Source organism: Typopeltis vanoorti, chromosome 23, assembly GCF_054136105.1.
Source record: "Typopeltis vanoorti isolate ZY-2024b chromosome 23, IOZ_Tvanoo_1.0, whole genome shotgun sequence".
Taxonomy (NCBI): Eukaryota; Metazoa; Arthropoda; class Arachnida; order Uropygi; family Thelyphonidae; genus Typopeltis; species Typopeltis vanoorti.
In genome coordinates, this window is record NC_143571.1 from 73,359,449 (window position 1) to 73,378,718 (window position 19,270).

General features: G+C 35.3%; 1 protein-coding gene across 1 annotated transcript in view; it reads left to right on the top strand.

The window, feature by feature from the left end:
* Positions 1-19,270, top strand: part of LOC150093978 (ubiquitin carboxyl-terminal hydrolase 25-like) — a 551,531-nt gene that overhangs the window by 131,525 nt on the left and 400,736 nt on the right. Inside the window, exons 5-6 of the mRNA XM_090413163.1 lie at positions 3,972-4,137; positions 12,817-12,903. Coding sequence (XP_090269289.1) covers positions 3,972-4,137; positions 12,817-12,903 — 253 coding nt within the window. The remainder of the gene's footprint in view (positions 1-3,971; positions 4,138-12,816; positions 12,904-19,270) is intronic.

A 19,270-nucleotide genomic window follows, 5' to 3' on the forward strand; every position in this document is an offset into this window, starting at 1 on the left:
ATTGAACTGCCCACTCAGTCTCCAAAAGTTAGATAGGGCTAAATGGCCTTGCCTACTCCCCGTATACGGGAATAAAAAGGCGTTAGCTGATTTTTTTTTTTTTTTTTTTTTTTTTTTTGTATTGCCTTAATATTATTACATGTTAAGTTATATTGAAACCTTAAAACAACAAACAAAAGCTAAATACTGAATATAGAATCTTGTTATGCAATAAATTCATATTGTAAAACATACAATATGAATTTTGTATGTTTTATACAAAAATGAGCCTATCAAACCTTTGCATAGATAAAAGCTGCAAGCAGAAAGATTATATTTACAGTTCTCAGAGTGTAATTTAGAGGCTAAATCTGTAACAGAGGCTTAGATTGACTCAAAAAAAAAAGTTGTGCTTTCTTCCATTAAATTCCGTGAGAACATTTTTTAATCATGCAATCAATATCCCGATTTGTCTGTTCTTACAAAATCAGTGCAATATAGATCTTGGTGAATTTTGCAGTTCAATTTGTGGCTAATGATGATTGTCAAGTCATTATGATGGTCAAAACACTTGATCCATATAATAGCTTCCTCTAGCTTTTTCTCAAGCATGTTTCAATAAATATTATTATTATTATTCAGACCTCCATGAAGTCAAAAGGCTCATCGAGGGGAGGTCCACCCTTAAGAAACACAAAGTCTATCATACCATTCTTTAAACTCATTGACCGTTCTCGCTCTCACCACTCCATCAGGCAATGCATTCCACTGTTAAACAACCATCCACGCAAAGAAACCACTCCTCACCCTCTTGCTCACAGTTTCCTTTCGTAACTCCCAGGGATGACCTCTTGTAATCACTCCTTCCTGCTGTTCAACCAAGCGAAAGAACTCCCCCAGTGTCAACCCTGTAACCACCTCTCAACAGTTTAAAAGTCTCAATCATATCACCTCTCCTTCTTCTATCCACCAAACTCTTCAGTCCACATTCCCTCAGCCGACCCTCATAACCAAAATTGTACAGTCCTGAAACCGTCTTTGTATCCTTTCCACAGTTAATTTATCCCCTTCCAATCCTGGGGACCAAATCTGAGAACAATAGTCCAAGTGTGGTCTGATCAGAGACTTACACAACGGAATGATAACCCTTTTATCTCTGCAGGTCAGTGTCCTTCTCATAATTGCAGCAATCCTCTGTGTTACCTTCACCACCTTTGCAATATGTCCCCTAAATTTCAGGTTTCTATCAATATTTCTATATTTCATAGTTTTAAATATTGAATACTGCAGATTTGGTATTTTTACTTATTTCTTAGTCATTTAAATTTTTTTAGCTGACTGTACCATATTATCATCTTCATATTCTGTCATCCATTTATTATTATTATTATTATCGAGACTTCCAGGGAGTCATGGACTCATTGAAGAGGGCTATACATCACCCAAATCTGGTGTTGTACCTTCCCTTAAACTCATTCACACTAAATGCACTCATTACTTCAACAGGGCAAATTATTCCATTCACTCACTGCTCTGTGAGAGAAAAATCTAGCTTTTACTCCTTAACTGTGAACAAACTTAACTTCCATGGATGCCCTTGTTAATAAAAAGTTTCATTAGATGATATCCTATCCCATTCAAAAGTTTATTGACCTATATCAACAGTTGAACATCTCAGATCATTCCAAATGTCATTAATGTATACATTGAACAATTTGGAGAATATGGGATTGGAATATAAACAAGAGATTTCATATGGTGTCCTATCAAATGCATTAGCAAAATCCAACAGTATCATAGTGTATCCATTCTCTTTATTCAACTCGGCCATAACATTATAAAATGAGTAAATTGCTAAAGCATGACCTTCATTTAGTAAGCCCATTCAGTTTGCATAGTATAGATTGCCTATCTATTTCTGTATGCGAGTTTTTGCCTCTAACTTCTCTAAAATCTTCATCACCTCCCCAGAGATAATAATAGGTTGGTAATTAGACACGACCCCTTGTATAATGTTGCTATCATTCTTTCTGTTCCTGTGGTATCTTTCCTGAGCTGATACTCAAGTTATACAAATATGTCAAAGCCTAACCAATTTAGCTGAACATGCCTTTAAGATACATGCTGGTATTCCATCCGTCCCTATTTCTAAATTCTTATCCAGTTTGTGCATCAGCTGTTCAACATCATTCTCATGTACCTTTTAACTCTTAATCAGTGTAGTAGCACTGTGCACCATGCTACATACACTTGGTTGATATCTCAGCAATGTGAGTACTCATTATCTTTGCGCTAGAGTACCATCTGCATTTAATAAAGTTATTCTTTTGCAATTATTATTGTCATCTTGATTACAAATTTTTCTCAAGATAGTTAAAATTGTTATAATTGTTCACTACAGATTGCAATTAGTGATTTCTGTTTCCTTGCCTATTTTCACTGTTTTATTTCTAATTTCCTTACTAAATATGTCAGTGTGAAATTTTGTAGCAGATTTATTTAAGAGGCTGACATCATTGCATAATTTTATTAAAGCACTGAGTTTAATTTTTTCCATTTTGACTTTTACAAAGATTAATCCTCCATCATTTGCATGCATTCTTTTTCCAATTCATTCCCTGAAGATGTCTCTGTGCTAAGCCAAAACATTGGAAGAATTAAATGGCATTCCTCATCCTGAAGCATGAAGTTTTTAACTCATTCTTTTTTTATTATTATAATTATTATTTATATAGGTACTCCATAGACTCAAAAAGACTCACTGCAGGAGACTCACATTATCCATTAACACGATATGTATCATGCATCTGCTTAAACTTATTCACTACTGGCACATTAACAACCACCTCTGGCAATCCATTCCACTCATTCACCACTTTCTAAGTAAAGAACTTAGTCTGCACACTCTTAGATAACTTCCAAGTGTGACGACCCCTTGTTTTTCTCTTACTCCCCATGTATTGAAAAATTTCTTTTGTGTCGATCTTATAGAATCTCTTTAGTAAATTATAAGTTTCTATCATATCCCTTCTCCTCTGCTTGTCAGCTGAACTATGCAGCCCACACAATCTATACCTATAAGGTAAATTCTACAGACCTGTCAAGCTCTTGAATCCTCTCCACCAATTCCTGGTTCCCTAGAAGTGCAGGTAACCAAATCTGTGAACATTTAATCAACATGTGGCTGAATCATAGTCTTATAAAGAGAGATAATAACCTTCCTATCTCTACTTGTCAATGTGTTCAACATCCAAGTAATCCTCTGAGCTATTTTGACAAACTCTTGCAAATGTCCTCTTAATTTCAAATTTCTATCACCATATCCCCCCCCCCCCCTTTTCAGATCCTCTATATCATTAATGTACAAATTAGAGTAGTGGTCCTAGTACAGAAGCCCTGTGACATTCCACTGATCACTCTCATCCCTATCCATGCAATATTCTGTTCAATGTCTTTGCAAAGTCCAGCAGTATCGTAGTGTAACCATTTCCTTTATCCATTTCCACTGTTGCCTTATATAAAATATGAATAAATCACTGAAGCAAGACCTCTCTTTTATAAAATCATGTCTCCCCCCCCCAATAGAGTATCATATTCCTATCCACCAATTCCTGAATTTTACTTTAAACCAACTTTTCCAATATTTTTAAGCACCACTCCAGAGATACTAATTGGTCTGTAATTTGCTACTTCTATCTTGGAGTGCCACTTTTATGTAATGAAATTATCTTGTAGAGAGAAAAAACTTCATCTTGTAGAAGCTTTTTTTTTAAAAATTATCTTTACTATTAAGTTACTGTTTTACTTAGATAAAGCTAATTGACTCTTATGAGCTTTGCACCATTTATTACTGTTGGTACTGCCTTCACCTGTATTATATGCATGCAGTATTGGCAGATCAAGGAGTAGATATTGCACTCTGCACATTAAGTATTTATTTACTTATTATCTGTTTTAATATGGAAAATTTACTGTGTGCTGTATGATTATAGGGTTGTCGAAGCCAGTTTAGCTGAATCAAAAGCTGTAGGTACAAAACGTAAAAGAGGTGAAATCTGGCAAGATCCACCCAATCCTCATGATAGGAAAAGGAATGGTGACTGGCCAGTAGGACTGAAGAATGTTGGCAATACATGTTGGTTTTCAGCTGTAATCCAAGTAAGTAATATATCAGTATATCTGATATTCATAATGTTTTAGTTAGTAAATTTAAGTCTACATGTAATATTTGTCTGCCTTTAATTTTTAAAGACAGAGCTTATTTTTTTCTAAATTATCATATAAAGATTTAAATTGGAACAAATCCTACAACACATCCCAACTCAATATCACCAGAGTTCAAGATCAGTACTATCAACATAAGAAGCCTGAATGGCAAAGAAATAGAGCTGGATGAAGAATTGGATAAGTACCAGATCGACATAATATGGGTAACTGAAACAAAAATGACAAAAACTGGTGAGATCTTTCTAAGCAAAAAAATACAAAATGTTATTTTATATTCAGGCAATAACAGTCAGGGAAAAGGAGTAGCAGCTATAGTATTCAACACTGAATACGAGGTTAATTTTCTTGAATGGCAGGTAATATCAAATAGAGTGAAGTGGACAAATATCAGAATGGGAAACTTGACCATCCGACTTATTTGTGCCTATGGTCCCACAGAAGGTTCTACTAAGGTAGAAGCGGAGGAATTTTTTGAGGCTTTAGAGAAAGCAACTGACAATGAAAAAAGAAAAGTTGGTCTTTGTTGGGGATCTAAATAGCAGAGTAAGAAATGATTGTCAGACATATATAAATATTTTGGGAAAATTTGGAGAAAAGAGTAAAGCTAATAATAATGGCAAATACTTGTTGGATTTCTGCTCAGGACTTGGACTGGTTATTACTAACACAATGTTCCAACATAAAATGTGCATAAATTCACATTAGAGAAGATGCAAGGAATAAGGAAACTCTCATTGACTATGTTATTGTTGATAGTGATGTTTTCTCACTGGTGCAGGACACTAGAGTGTACAGAGGATTTTAAAATTGGAAGTGATCACCATTTAGTCTTGAGAAGGATAAAATTGAATTTCATATTCATATTGTTCATTTCATTTCATTCATACTGAAAAGAAGAACATGCAAGAAAGTTTTAAAGTGAATAAAAGTTGAGCAGCTCTCAGATGTGAATTGTAGACTAAAATACTCAAACATTATTCAAAAAAAAAATGAAAGAGTTTGAGAACATGAACCAAATTTTGGAGTTTCAGTGGCAAGCCCTGAAGAAAACATTGATTGATTCAGCCAGAGAGAGATATGTGGTGAGGTTATCTGCAATGATAGAAAAATCAGAACTCCACTGTGGACACAAGAAGTTAAAGAGGCAGTGACGGAAAAGTAGAAAGTATATCAGAAGTGTCCGCTTGTCAGCTTGTGCTCTTAGAGAATAAGTCAAGCTTGTGCTCTTAGAGAATACATAGACAAATGTAAAAAAGCTAAATACTGTGTAAAACTATCTAAACAAAAGTCATGGGAAGACTTTGGCAAGAATACAGTTGCATAAATATGTTTTAATAAGGAAATACCATGAGCAGACATATGAATTAAAAATTATAATAATGGAAAAACTCACGTAAAATATTATTTAATAGTAAAATTTTCGCCTATCTATCGCAGGCATCTTCAGTACATTTATATAGCTAATTGAACAATAACTGACAATTCCAAAGGGCGCTGCCTAAGTAGCTAATGTAAGATAACTAAAAAGGTCAATAAATTTCCTAACTAAAAAAAAAAATATATATATATATATATATATACACACACACACACACAATAAAAAGTTAGGAAAGATTAGCTGATTTATAAAGTACTATCTCCCATGAAGGGGATAGACGTAAACCATCGGATCTGTTTAAGTTAGGAGAGTGAAGTAAAGTTTCACATGTTTCTTTATAAAGCCATTCCATGAGGAACCGACTTTTGTGAAGGACTCTTGTCTTGTTCCAATGAACTCTATGTCTAGTGATGATGGCATGTTCTGCAAGTTCAGGTTCAAGGTATTGAATATAAGACTGGTGTTCTTCTAGCCGAATAGTGGCAGATCTTCCTGTTTGTCCGAAATAAGATAATCCTCATGAGCAAGGAATCTGGTAGACACCTGGATAACTAAGATGTGGAAGCTTGTCCTTTGGAGAAGTGAGAAAGGTAGAGATCTTTCTGAAAGGTTGAAAGGCAACAAAAATATTCAGTGGTTTTAAAACTTTTGCGATATGTTTGCTAATGCCTTGTACATAAGGGATAGGAATGCATGCTATTTCTTTTGTATTTGAAGAGGAAGACATATTACAATTACTGAAAGCTCTTTTGTTGAAGGAATTCTTATATCCATTAGATAAAAAGGAGGAAATAATATATTGCAGTTCTTTTTGTAACAGATCGTCTGAAGAACAAAAGGAATGGGCCCGATGAACCAGTGTTTTAATAGTTCCTGCCTTTTGACTGGAATGGTGATGAGATTCAGCATGGATATAATGGCCTGTATAAGTCTTCTTTCTATAGACTGAGAAATGTAGGTTACCATCTGGTTTGCAAAGAATTAAAAGATCTAAAAAGGCTAACTGCTTATTTGATTCTATTTCTAGGGTGAACTGGATTCTTGGATGAAGTGCATTTAACTTAGAGAGAAACTGTTGAAGTTCATCAGAAGAGCCATTCCAGATAGCAAAAATGTCATCGACATATCTGAACCAATGAGTAGGTCTGGGAGAAATGTTGTCAAAAACACGTTGTTCAAAGTGCTCCGTTGGCGATAGCAGGGGAAAGAGGATTACCCATTGCTGGTAATCCTTCAATTGGTCGATACAACTTGTTTTTAAAGGAAAAATAACCAGAATATATTACAAAATCAAATATTTTTAAATGTCTGAAGGAAATTCTTGTTGCAGTAATTCAATGCTTTCAGATAAAAGAACATTTGTAAATAAAGAAACAACATGTAAACTGATCATAATATCCGAAACATCCAAATGAAGAGCTGAAATTTTATTTTTGAAATCCAAAGTATTTTTTATAAAAGTATTAGTTCTTTTAGTTGAAGAAGTGAGTAAATTTGATAAAAATTTAGAAATTTTATAAGTGGGACAATCTACAACTGGCCTCAACAGAATACCTGGTTTATGAACTTTCGGAAGACCATACAATCTAGGCGGACAACCAAAGAAGGTTTTAAGTTTTTTCTTTTGATCTTCATCCCATGTAGATACATTATCTATAAGAGAATTAAGTCTCTTCAGTTGACTCCCAGTAGGATCCGATGTAAGGGGTCTATAAGTTGAATAGTCGCGGAGTAATGGAGACATTTTTCTCTCATATTCCTTCCTATCTTGAATAACTACAGCCCTCCCTTTGTCAGCTTTCGTAATAATTAAATTATTATTATTCTTCAGAGATTTCAGTGCTTTAAATTCAGAGTAAGATAGATTTTTTTCATAAATAGACAGAGGTATTCAATCCTTATCCCAAAAAACAGCCAACAGGTTACGTTTTGAATGTGCAAAAATTCTTTTGTGCAAAACTCCCATTGTGGAAATGGATATTTGTGAATGTCCATGTTGTAGATTGAAAACTGTTGGTAAGAACATAGATGATAAATATCAGAAAGGCAGCAAAATGTTCTGGATGCTATTGAAAAACACTTAGACATGGAGGAAAGAGTACTGAAAAAGATGATGGTGACATGAAAATTGAAGATATTCTAGATATGTGGAGTAATTACTTTGAAGATTGCTAAACGAAACAAGAAGTGATACCAAATATTATAGAGGAATACAATTCGGAGTTCCTGCCAATACAAAAGATAGGAAAAAAAGCTTTAAAAAACCTGTAATGTGTAAAAGCAGCAGGAATAGATTATATTGACTGGAAATGCTTGGATATGGAATCACAAAATTTTTACATTGGCTGTGTTTCATAATTCGGAAGGCCTGGTGAGAGGGTCAAATTTCTGATATTGGAGTGGGGCCCTCAATAGTATCCATATGTAGAAAGGGAAGTTAAACGGAATTTGAGAATCATAGCAGGAATTTCCCTATTGAATGTTCTAGATAAGACTTCTGCATAATACCAAATAGAGGTTGTCAGGATCAGATTTTCTCTTTAAGACAAATAGTTGAGAAATCAAAGATATGTATAACAAGAATCTGTATTTAAATGTTGTATATCTCGAAAAGGCATATGACAAGGTGCCAAGAGAAAATCCGTTCAAAACGCTAGAATTACGTGTTGAAAATGGTGCATTATATCAAGCAATCCATAGTCTGTATTTGAGTTAAGTCTGCAGTTAGAATTGAAGGAGGTACAGGAAGATGCTTTGATGTTGAATCAAGTGTGAGACAAGAGTGCATATTATCTCTGCTGTTATTCATCATCTATATGGATTGCGTTATGAAGGAAAGTGATGGTAAGTGATTTATACAGATGTTATCTTCTTCAACCATTTGGTTCTGTCCACTGCTGGACGAAGGTCTCCCCCATGGTTTTCCAGACCACTCGGTTTTCTGCCTCTCCCATCCCACTCCTGCAACTTGTTCCAGTTCATCCCTCCAGCTTCTTCTCGGTCTTCCTCTTTGTCTTGTACCATCCATTGGTCTCACTCTGTTGTTTTTCTAGTCCATCTCCTATCATTGCATCTGGCAATATGGCCAGCCCATCTCCACTTAGCCTGTTTAATGTATTTTACAATATCCATGACACCTGTTTGAGATCTTATCCAGGTATTGTCTTCCTATCTCTGAATGTTATTTTTAGCATACTTCTCTCCATGCGATGTTGTGTTGTTCTCAGCTTTTTGTTTAGGGCTTCTGTTAAAGTCCATGTTTCTCCCCTGTATGTTAGGACAGGACGTATGCACTGGTCAAAAGCTTTCCTTTTTAGACTTATAGGGATGTCACTTCTCAATATGTCTTTCGTTTCCCTATAAGCCATCCATCCAAGGTGAATTCTTCATTCAATCTCTTTTCTTTGGCAATCCTCAAAGGATAACAATTGGAACAAATATACATATGAGGTACTCATACACTTGAATAAATTCAGTACAAGTCTGCAGGATTCAATAACTAAATTGAATAACTGCTGTAATAAAATTGGTACGAAAATCTGCAATAAAATGACAAATATTGCGGAAATAAACAGAAACACATTATGAAAGAATTAAACCAAGAATCAGTAATAGAAAAAAATTAAAAATATAAACATAAATGGATGGAACATGTTCAAAGGATGAAAATAGAAAGATTACCAAAATAAGCCCTAAAGTACAAGCCATTAGGAAAAAGAAAACCAGGACGTCCTCTGAAAAGATTCAACGATGACTTCTAAGGCTGGAACAGGCTACACTAGGCCTAAATCCTTGATATGCATGATGATGAAACAGAAACATTGTAAACATCATCAGCATCTGGAATGGAAAACCTATGGAACAAGCAAGACATTTGGCAGTTTAGGCACAATTTTGGTAAAGATGACAAATTAAATATGGAAATAGACAACAAAATTATTAAGCCTTTAAAGTCACCCGAACAAATTAAAATGTAATGAGAGAGAATTTCAAAACACTAAACTAGCTGTATGCAATGCAGTGTTCAAACCAATTTTAACTCATGGATCTCAGAGCTCTCATATCTGGACACCACAGAGGGTTCTGAGAAAAATAAAGAAAGTGATCATATGGCATCAATGGCAGAATCAGATGAGGATAATAGAAAAGAACTCAACATTTGTAGTGTGTGTGAACAGGAATGTGTGAACAGTACTCTTTGATGGTTTGGTTACTTAAACAGAATGGTTGAGGAAATGTTTACAAAACAAGTATTTGTTTTTAATATTGTAGGAAAAACACCCATAGCAACACCAATATCTGGGTGTGTTAATGTGGTTAAAAATGCATTAGAAGCTATAAGAGTTGACAGAATTGGAGTCCTGACAAATCATAAATGAATTTTGAGGAAAATTCAACAAAGGTTAGCATTGGTTTTTTAGGTACAATTTTGTAAACTTTTTATGTAGTACTATCATAATGTTATAATATTCCAAGTGAAGATATTGTTATTGCAGAGGTGACAGGGGCTGATGTTAGAACAGATGCTGATGAAGTGAAGATACTTAGGATATTGAAAAATCTGAATGCAAGTACAGCAGTGGAATTGGTGGGGATATTGGCTCGTGTATTACGAGGGTATAGGGGAACTGGCAATGTCTTTGCTTAGGCTGTTTAATTTAAGTCTCAACTCTGGCAAAGCCCCAAGAGAGTGGATGGAGGGCAAAATAATTCCATCATATAAAGGAGAATCTAGACTTAGACTTTGTGTCTAAGTTTGTGATAGCAAGTGATAGCCCAATTAGTATCCCAGGAGTGGTGGTAAAGTACAGGATAACCTAGTCAAAAAGAGAATTTTGGAATGGTAGGTAAGAATATGTATGCTACTCTATGAAGGGCAACATGGCTTTGCTGAAGGGTTGGTCATGCCTTAGTAAGCTACTAAATTTTTAGAATAGAGTGACTGCTGAGTTGGATAAAGGGAATGGCTACATGATGATACTGCTGGATTTTGCAAAGGCATCTGACAGAATACCACATGGAACTCTGTTATGTAAACAAACTGCGACAAATGGAGATGAATGTGAAACTGGTGATATGGATACAATTGTGGCTGATGGACAGATACGAAAGAAAGTATTATATGGAGGAGCAGAACACGCTAACAAGCAGAGATAAGAAAGTTATCATTCCTCTTTATAAAGCTTTGATGCAACATTTGGATTACTGCGTTCAGGAATGGTCACCTGTTTCTTGGGGATGAGGAAGTTGTAGAGGTTCCAGAGATGGATGGCCAAGATGGAGAGTGGTCTGTTTAATTCTCTGTATGAGAATAGATTGGGTTGCAAAAGTTGGTTGATAGCATAAAAGATGGGATATAATGGAAACATTTAAGTTACTTAAAGGATTTTATAGGATTGATGCAGGGGAAATGTTTCAATACCTAGTTGGTGAAAAACTAGAGGTGATCCCTGGAAGTTGGGTACAAATGTGATTAGCAAGGATGTGAGAACTAGATTTTTCACTTGGAGAGTGGTGAATGAATGGTATTGGTTGCTAGAATCAGTTGTTAGTGCTTTGTCTGTTAATGGTTTCAGGGAGAGGTATAATAAATATTGTGTCAATAGTTTGGGTCTCCCATGATGAGTCTTAGGACTTGATGGAAGTGTCTGGGTAATAATAATATCCTGACACCCCCCCCCCCTCAATGACTACTATCAAATTTCTCATATCAAATATGAGAAATTTGATATTAATATTTGTATATTTTTTAAATTTATTTTATTACTGGCTTACTTTGTGTCTATATCCCTGCAAAGTAATACTTCTGTGTCACTTTGCAAGGATGCAGAATCCTAATTTGACTACACTAGTGGGATTTGATTGGTTGTTATCATGTGTGGTATGAAAATGTGGAATGGAATTGTCATTAGTGTCAGATGACCAGGGAGTTTATCAACTGTGGTAAGGTCCCAGAGGAGTGGAAAGATGATTCATTGCATAAAGTACATTCTGTGACAAAGATTAAAAATTAGTATTCAGTATCTCAGGAGTGGTGTTTAAGTTACTGGAGATGTTGGTCAAAATCAGAAATCAAGAATGGATAGGAATATGATACTCTGTAGGGGATAATATCTTTGTGAAGGGTGTTTCTGTAGTAATTCCCATTATGTAACAAATCAACCATTGAGCTACAGAATGATACTACTGGACTTTGCAAAGTTATTTAACAGAATACTGCATGAACCCTGTTACATAAATAGGATCAAATGGAGATGGATGTGAAGCTAATGGAATAGATAAGAGGGAGGCTGATGGACAGACATCATATAGAGAATATAGTGGCATATAGGGGAGTTGACTCCCAGAAATGCATAATTAGTGATATGTGCAGGGATCTCCTGGATTGCTGCTATTTAATTTGTACATTGATTTTAGAAATGATTTAAGAGAGAATATACAGTTGTTTGCAGATGATGCTTAAGTAGTGAGGGCAGTAGTTAATGATGATTTTGATGGTTTTAATTTTATTTTAACCAGGCAAAAAAAAAAAAAAGTTCCCAGTTCATTGTAGCACATTATAAGGTTATATATTGGGATGAAAAGTATATGCTCTTTTTATAGATATAACTGGACTGCAGAAAACTGATCATTGTAGAGATTTGGGGTAACTGGGAGTTGAATTTTATGGAATGTATGAAAAGTTTGTGGAATACTCTGAGGATAGATTGAAGGAGGTATGTTAAAAATATGAGTTATTAAAAAAAAAATGCATAAATTACTGCAAAATTTTCAATATATAACAAGAAGGAAAAGAAGAACGGATCAACCCCTGGAAATTCCATGAGTATGTGATTAGCAAGGTATGGTTAGATTTTTTTCTTGAAAAGTGTGAATGAGTGAAATGCTTTGTCAGTGAATGAGTTCATGAAGATGTGTCTTTGGACCCCATTGAAGTGCTCACGTAGTAGTAATACTAAAAAGTCCCCCCCCCCTTCCTCCAGAATTAGTGATATTCTAAACAAAATTTACTATAGGAAACTGTTCCACTATAAAGATTCTTTTGGTCCCTTTGAGCTTTGTATACTACAAGACTGTACTATATTGGAATTATAATTTATAATTGTAACTGACTGTAATTTGGAATTATAATTTTTGTAATTATTGAAATATACTTTTAAAAACTGTATTTAGAATTTAATTTTCTGTATCTCTTTTTCTTCCTTTCCTGTTTTATTTTTATCCTTTCCCAGTCTCTTTTCCATCTACCGATATTTAGGAAACTTGTTTTAAATTTTGTCCCTCCAAAGGATTGGAATTTAGATGCACAGAACACATCAGTAAGTAAATCACTTTTCTTTTTAAAAAATTTTATTTACTAGACAAACGTGAACGTCAAAATGAAATTTTGTGTAGTATTGTTACTTAATGATATATGGAAATTTCATTAGAAGCATTAATAGTTATTTATTATAAAATTAAACTTTAACAGGTTGGAGTATGAAGTAAACCTCTTTTGAGGATCTAACTGCTTTTCATTGTCGGCCTCCATTAAAACAGATCAATGATGCAGATTATTTTTTCCATTATATGTTACATTTTAGTCATTAATTATGCATCCAAGTAGTTTGTGGTATTCAGTATTTTGTGGTAATTGAGTCTCCTAAAATCACTGGATTAACTATAGGAGGTTCCATCCATCAGTGGTGAAAAAAATTCACTTTAAATTCTCTAATTTTTGGCATGCTCACTACCCACTTTACTCTGCATCCCATCTATCCATCATCTCACCTATGCAAAGAATATTTCGCACTCCCTTGCTCACATTACTCTCTCTCTCTCTCTCTGTCTCTCTCTCACACACACCTCTGTGCAATAGTTCTCCTACATTAGTCTGACAGGCCTAATTCTCACCAGCTTAAGTCTCAGTCTAGGAAGGCCATTTCCACCAGTGTAATATGCAGTATTCCACCTCTTACATTCAGAAGACCAGAACAGCGTACTATAGCTCAGGTAGGTGTAGCTAATACAACAATAGGTTACATTCCTTTTACCACTTAACACATCCTTCACTATGGTAGCAATATTTTTTCAATAATTTTCACATCTGCTACAATGTGTCTCATAAAGTTCAGTCCTTTTATCCATTTTCTGCTGTATACCATCTACAAATTAATTTTTTGCACTCTCTCTCCACTCAGACCTTGGACTCTGTCATCAGCATATAAACTGAACAATAGTAGCTCTGTGGCATATCACTTGTTACCTCCATCTTTTGAGATATTGCTCCCCACATGCAGCTAGCTGATATCTGTTGGCCAACAATTTATTTTCCCCCTTCAATCTGTTCCCAATCCATCTATCATCCATTCCTGTTCCCTTCAGTATATCAGTTTGCCATATGACATATGATATTATCTTATATTTCTTTGTTAAAAAAATAATAAATAAATAAAATGTGTATACATCTTGCCTTACTATGTTTCACTTTATGGTGATCTGCTCGTACGATGGTTTCCAATTATGGCAGTGTCCGTTTATACAATGCTGCAGTGTATCAATTACATTGCTCTTTGGTTTCAGTGTTTTGCTGTGAATTATAAACTGTTTATAACTATTATTTTTTATTGTTTTTAATGATGGCAAATAAAAACCAAAGTGCTGCTGGTTTTGCTTCCATTGTGAAAAGAAAAAGACTTGTAAACCTATTACATTAAATACTAAGATTAAAATTATATAATTTATTGGTGATGGTTGTACTAAGCACTGAGATAGGCCACAGACTAAACATAGCTCACAGAAAGATAAAGTTCTAATGAAATGAAACTTGCTACACCACTACAGTTATTCATAAACATGACAATCTTATTATCAAAATGGGAAAAACATTTAAAAACCATTATGGCAAAATTTTTTTGTTTGCATAACTGGTGTAAATGAATGCTTAATTTATGTCAATTATGCATTTTACTATATATGACTTCTTCAAAATGCTACAAAATCATTACCTGCATCTACAAGCAAAAAATGTAGTGATTTGCTGTACAGCAAAACTTGCTATATGACAGTGTCTGGAACTAATGTGTCGTATGGCTAGGATACAACATATATGTAATTGTCCACTACGGTTGTGAATCTATAAAATATAACCAGTTACTGAAACACGATTTTTCCCTTAACAGATTCATGCTGCTCTTTGTTGTGATTCTTGTGTTCAGTCTGCAATCATTTTTTTAACACTTTCACAACTGCCATTGCAAGATTGGGGGGGGGGGGTAGTCTCCAGTTTAACATGAATAGTAAGCATTTGATGCTAAACTTATTTTGGATCCTACTTTATATGCAATGCAACCTCTTCCACCCATTGCATTCTTCAGGACCCCCCAAATATAATCAAATTGTCAAAAGCACTGTTATTTCCTTTGCACATGACCTTAATGTATGTGGTAATACCCCCATCAAGCCCTACAGCCTTTTAATGTTTAAATTTGATATTTCAAACTTAATGGTGTTAGAGATTAAACTTTAGTCTCCTTATCCTTCTCGCCTGTTATATTTACAGTTATCCCCCTCTCCCAACAAGACACTAACAGAATATTCAGTAAACTTTTTCACTGTAATGCTTGTGTAGTCCAGCGGAAGTGGCACTTGCATCCCCTGTGCTAGGCTGCCCAAAGTTAGACTCAAGTCCAAGTCTAGTCTCCGACTGGAGGAACTTTTTCTAAGCTTTTTTTTGACTGGTTCCTGAGTTAATTGATCTCTGACATGGGCAAGTGGGTTTTTTCTCCTAAGAAACTTGGGTTTTTTTGTTCCATAAACTCAAGAAAATTGACTATAGAACCCACGTTATTTCAGACAGTGACATATCCTGTTAGGGCTAGGTACCAAGAGATGGCAGCACTTGTTTGCCCATCTCTTCATTGGTTGCCAATTATAATTAGGGATAGTCATGGTTTAGCTATCTCTGAATACCAGTGGAGATTGAACTTCCCACTCACTCTCCAAAAGCTATATAGGGTTAAAAAGCCTTGCCTACTGCTGATAAGGGGAAAAAAAAAAGAAAAAGGCATTAGCTTAGCTGATGATAGCTTTTTCACTATGCATTTTGCTGCTGCTATCATCCTATCATTATCAACAGTTTTTTCAAGAAATCCCCTTGGTTTGGTTCTTGTTTCTAGGACATTGGAAATCTTCTCTAAGAGCTTTTATGTGATTCATTCAGTGGCAGAATATATAAATTCAACAGCAGTAGTCCCAGAAAGAGAATCCTGTGATACTCTACGCTTCACCTACCATTTTCTTGGGACACTGCACCCCCACATGCATGTATGCATGCAAGCTCGTGTGTGCGCACGCACACAAATTCACTAGGTTATGTCTGTCAACCATTCCTGTAACCAAGCTACTGACTATCTGTCTCTGTCCTGTTCAGGTTTCATCATGTGGTACTATTATCAAATGCTTTAGCAAAGTCCAGATAAATCACTATATAAGCATCTCCTCTGTCCATTATATTAAACATACCGGCCATTGAATTAGAAACCTTTATGCAAATGTACAGAAACTTCACTTACGCAGTGTATATGCAAAATACTTGGTCGCATATGCCACCTTGTGTTCTAGGCCAGTGGTTCCCAAAGTGTACACCGCGGTGCCCTGGGGAGCCATGGCTTCCTCACAGGGGCGCCGCGATTACAAAATTTTCATAATTTTATTTCCATTTTCAATTCAATGTGATAGGATGCGACATCTAGCTGACCTGGTGCAAACCAGTAGCTCACTTAGTAATAACTGTTTGCAGAAGCCTCTACAAATGGTTACTAGTTGGTGTTCTACAATAATTAAGTTTCTCAATTGTTTTAGTAGTTTCTCGACCTTTCTCGGTACTTTGCGTTTGTATATAAATAGCTGCCGGTTTCGTGCAGTCTTAGTGTTGAATTAGTTTTCGGAGATTGTATCAACTAAATATTGTTGTAATTTAGTCAAGTGAAGTTTTTGAAGTATTTCTTCTCGTATGTATTTTTAAAAATGGATCAGTTTTTACTAAACAGTAATAAGCATTGTGAGAGAGAAAATAAAGAGGGCACACCGTCAAATAGTGGCAAGAGCGTGAAGAAGTGTAAATATTGAAAATATGATGACAGTTATTTGGACTTCGGTTTTACGTCGACAGAAGTCAATGGTGAAGGGAGACCACAGTGTGTACTGTGTATGACAGTTTCGGCACCAGAGTGCATACTACCAAGTAAGTTGAAATGCCATTTAGAAACCAATCATCCCAGCATGGTTAGTACATCTCATGACTACTTTACCAGAAAGTTACAAGAGTTAAATCAACAAAAAGGTAGTTTTTATAAGCAGGCGTCAATACTAAGCAATGCTTTGCTAGCATCTTACAAGGTGGCACATAGAATCACAAAATATAAGAAGCCTCATACTGTTGCAGATGAACTCATTCTACCAGCTGCTGTAGATATGGTGAACATTATGATCGTTGAGTTTGCTGGGAAGCTGCTTTCAAAATTGCCTTTGTTCAATAACACCATCAGTTGCAGAATACAGTACACAGCGGAGGAACTCAATGATCAGTTAATTGAAAAAATAAAAGGGAAGGAATTTGGGTTGCAGCTGGATGAGGCCACAGATAATAATAATGATGCTCCCTTGATTTTGCTATGCTATGTTTTTTGGTAAAACTAGCATATTTATGTGATATTTTTGAAAAGATGAATGCTCTGAATCTCTCCCTGCAGGGATGCAACATGCACCTTTTAAAAAAAACTAAAACTATGAAAAAGAAAAATGAATGAAGACGGAGGCAAAGAATGTTTCCCCCTTGTTGCAACAGTTTTTGACCTCCAGTGGAGTTGATTTCTCTTGAGGTATTAAATACATTTTTGAAGAACACTTATCACAGCTTATCACCTGGTTTGAGAAATATTTTCAGATAATATCGATAAATTTGCATGGATTCAAGATCCATTTAATGCCAGTGTTCCATCTGAATATACTACTACAGAAGAAGAGAATCTTATTGAGTCGTCTTGCGACAGTATGTTGAAAACAAAATTTAGCAGCATGGAATTAACTGAATTTTGGATATCAGTAAAAGATGAATATCCCCTTCTGAGTGAAAAAGCTTAGAGAATTTTAATTCCATTTGCGACTTCTTATTTGTGCGAAGCTCGATTTTCGGCAGTCGCTGTGATAAAAACTAACTATCGAGCGAAAATTGATGTGGAGAAGGAAATGAGGGTGGCTATGTCCAGTTTGATTCCAAGATTTGAGAAAATGTGCAGTGATCAACAGGCTTATCCATCCCACTAATGATAATTAGTTGAATTTGTTCAGTTACTTTTTTTTGTGATCTTAAATACGTGTTTTATTTATTTTTACCTAACCCTTTAATTAAAAAAATTTATTTGCTATTTCGTAAAGTGTACTTGTTAGAATTTGACAAGGCATCTTGGGAAAACCTGGATTCAGCAAGGGTGCCGAGAATCTAAAAAATTCGGGAACCACTGTTCTAGGCAATATTTAAGAATGCTGCTGGTCAGTAATCATCATTAATGTATCACAATGGGAAAAACAAAGAATCTTTTATAGTTCGATAAAGAGCTTATTGTGGGTACCCGTCTGGCAAGAGCCACAATTTTCAAAACAGTAGAGCTGACTGATTTCTCAGAAGGTGAAATATCCCAGGTGTCTGTCTAAGAGGCATAACTGTGTCTTATTACCAGACAGTTTGTCAGGAATAAAATAGGCCGTTGTCTTGTATGGACAAACAGAACTTCCTGTGTTCAGCAGTTGACTGAAGCATTTAATGAAGTCCTGTTCTCAACCCATATTTCCAGTATATATAGTCATCCAACTATAAAATGTAACTAAGTTACTAAACCAAAACCTCTCCTTAACAAATCTATGCTGCTGCTTGAAAGATTTCCATCCTCTTCAGTCGAGGTTTGTATCCAATCTCTAACCGGTTTCTCTAACATTTGCAACGCTACACCAAATATATACATGGCCTGTAGTTGGATGCCACTGACTTGGATTCTACCTTCTATAGTACTATTTTTTTTCTTTCCATTCTGCTGGGACTGTTCCTGTTGCCAGACTTGTTGAACAGCCAAGTGAAGGACAGTGTTAGCTCTTTCACACAATCCCATAATATGAATACTGATATCCCACCCCATTCATACAGCCTTATTAACATCAAGGTTATTTAATATTCTAAACACTTCCCATTCTTGAACTGTCAGTCTTCTGGCCTCCTTACTATTGTTATTAAATACGCTAACAAAATGCTGAACAATTCTACATCTTCAACAGATGTAGTCAATCTTCCATATTCTTCCTTTCTTCTACTAGCAACATAACTGTAAAATTCTTTATAGTTTTACTTTACTGCTTCAGCCAATTTCTGTTTATTATATGCCAATTTTTCCTTCCTCAGTACACTCAGCATATTCCTAGCCTATGCCTTATAGTCCTCATTATCATTAGAACAGGGTATCTGAGGGATACCCTGTTCTTTATATCTTCTCCATAGCATCCTCTTTCTCAGAAGCTATTGCATAATTTCACGATTCATCCATTTCACCCTTTATTTATCCTCTTGACCCTTAAGAATACAATTTCATGTTACTGTAAGTAACTGATTTCAGAACAAGTCCCAGATATTGCTGTTTTCTTTTCCCTTCAATTGAT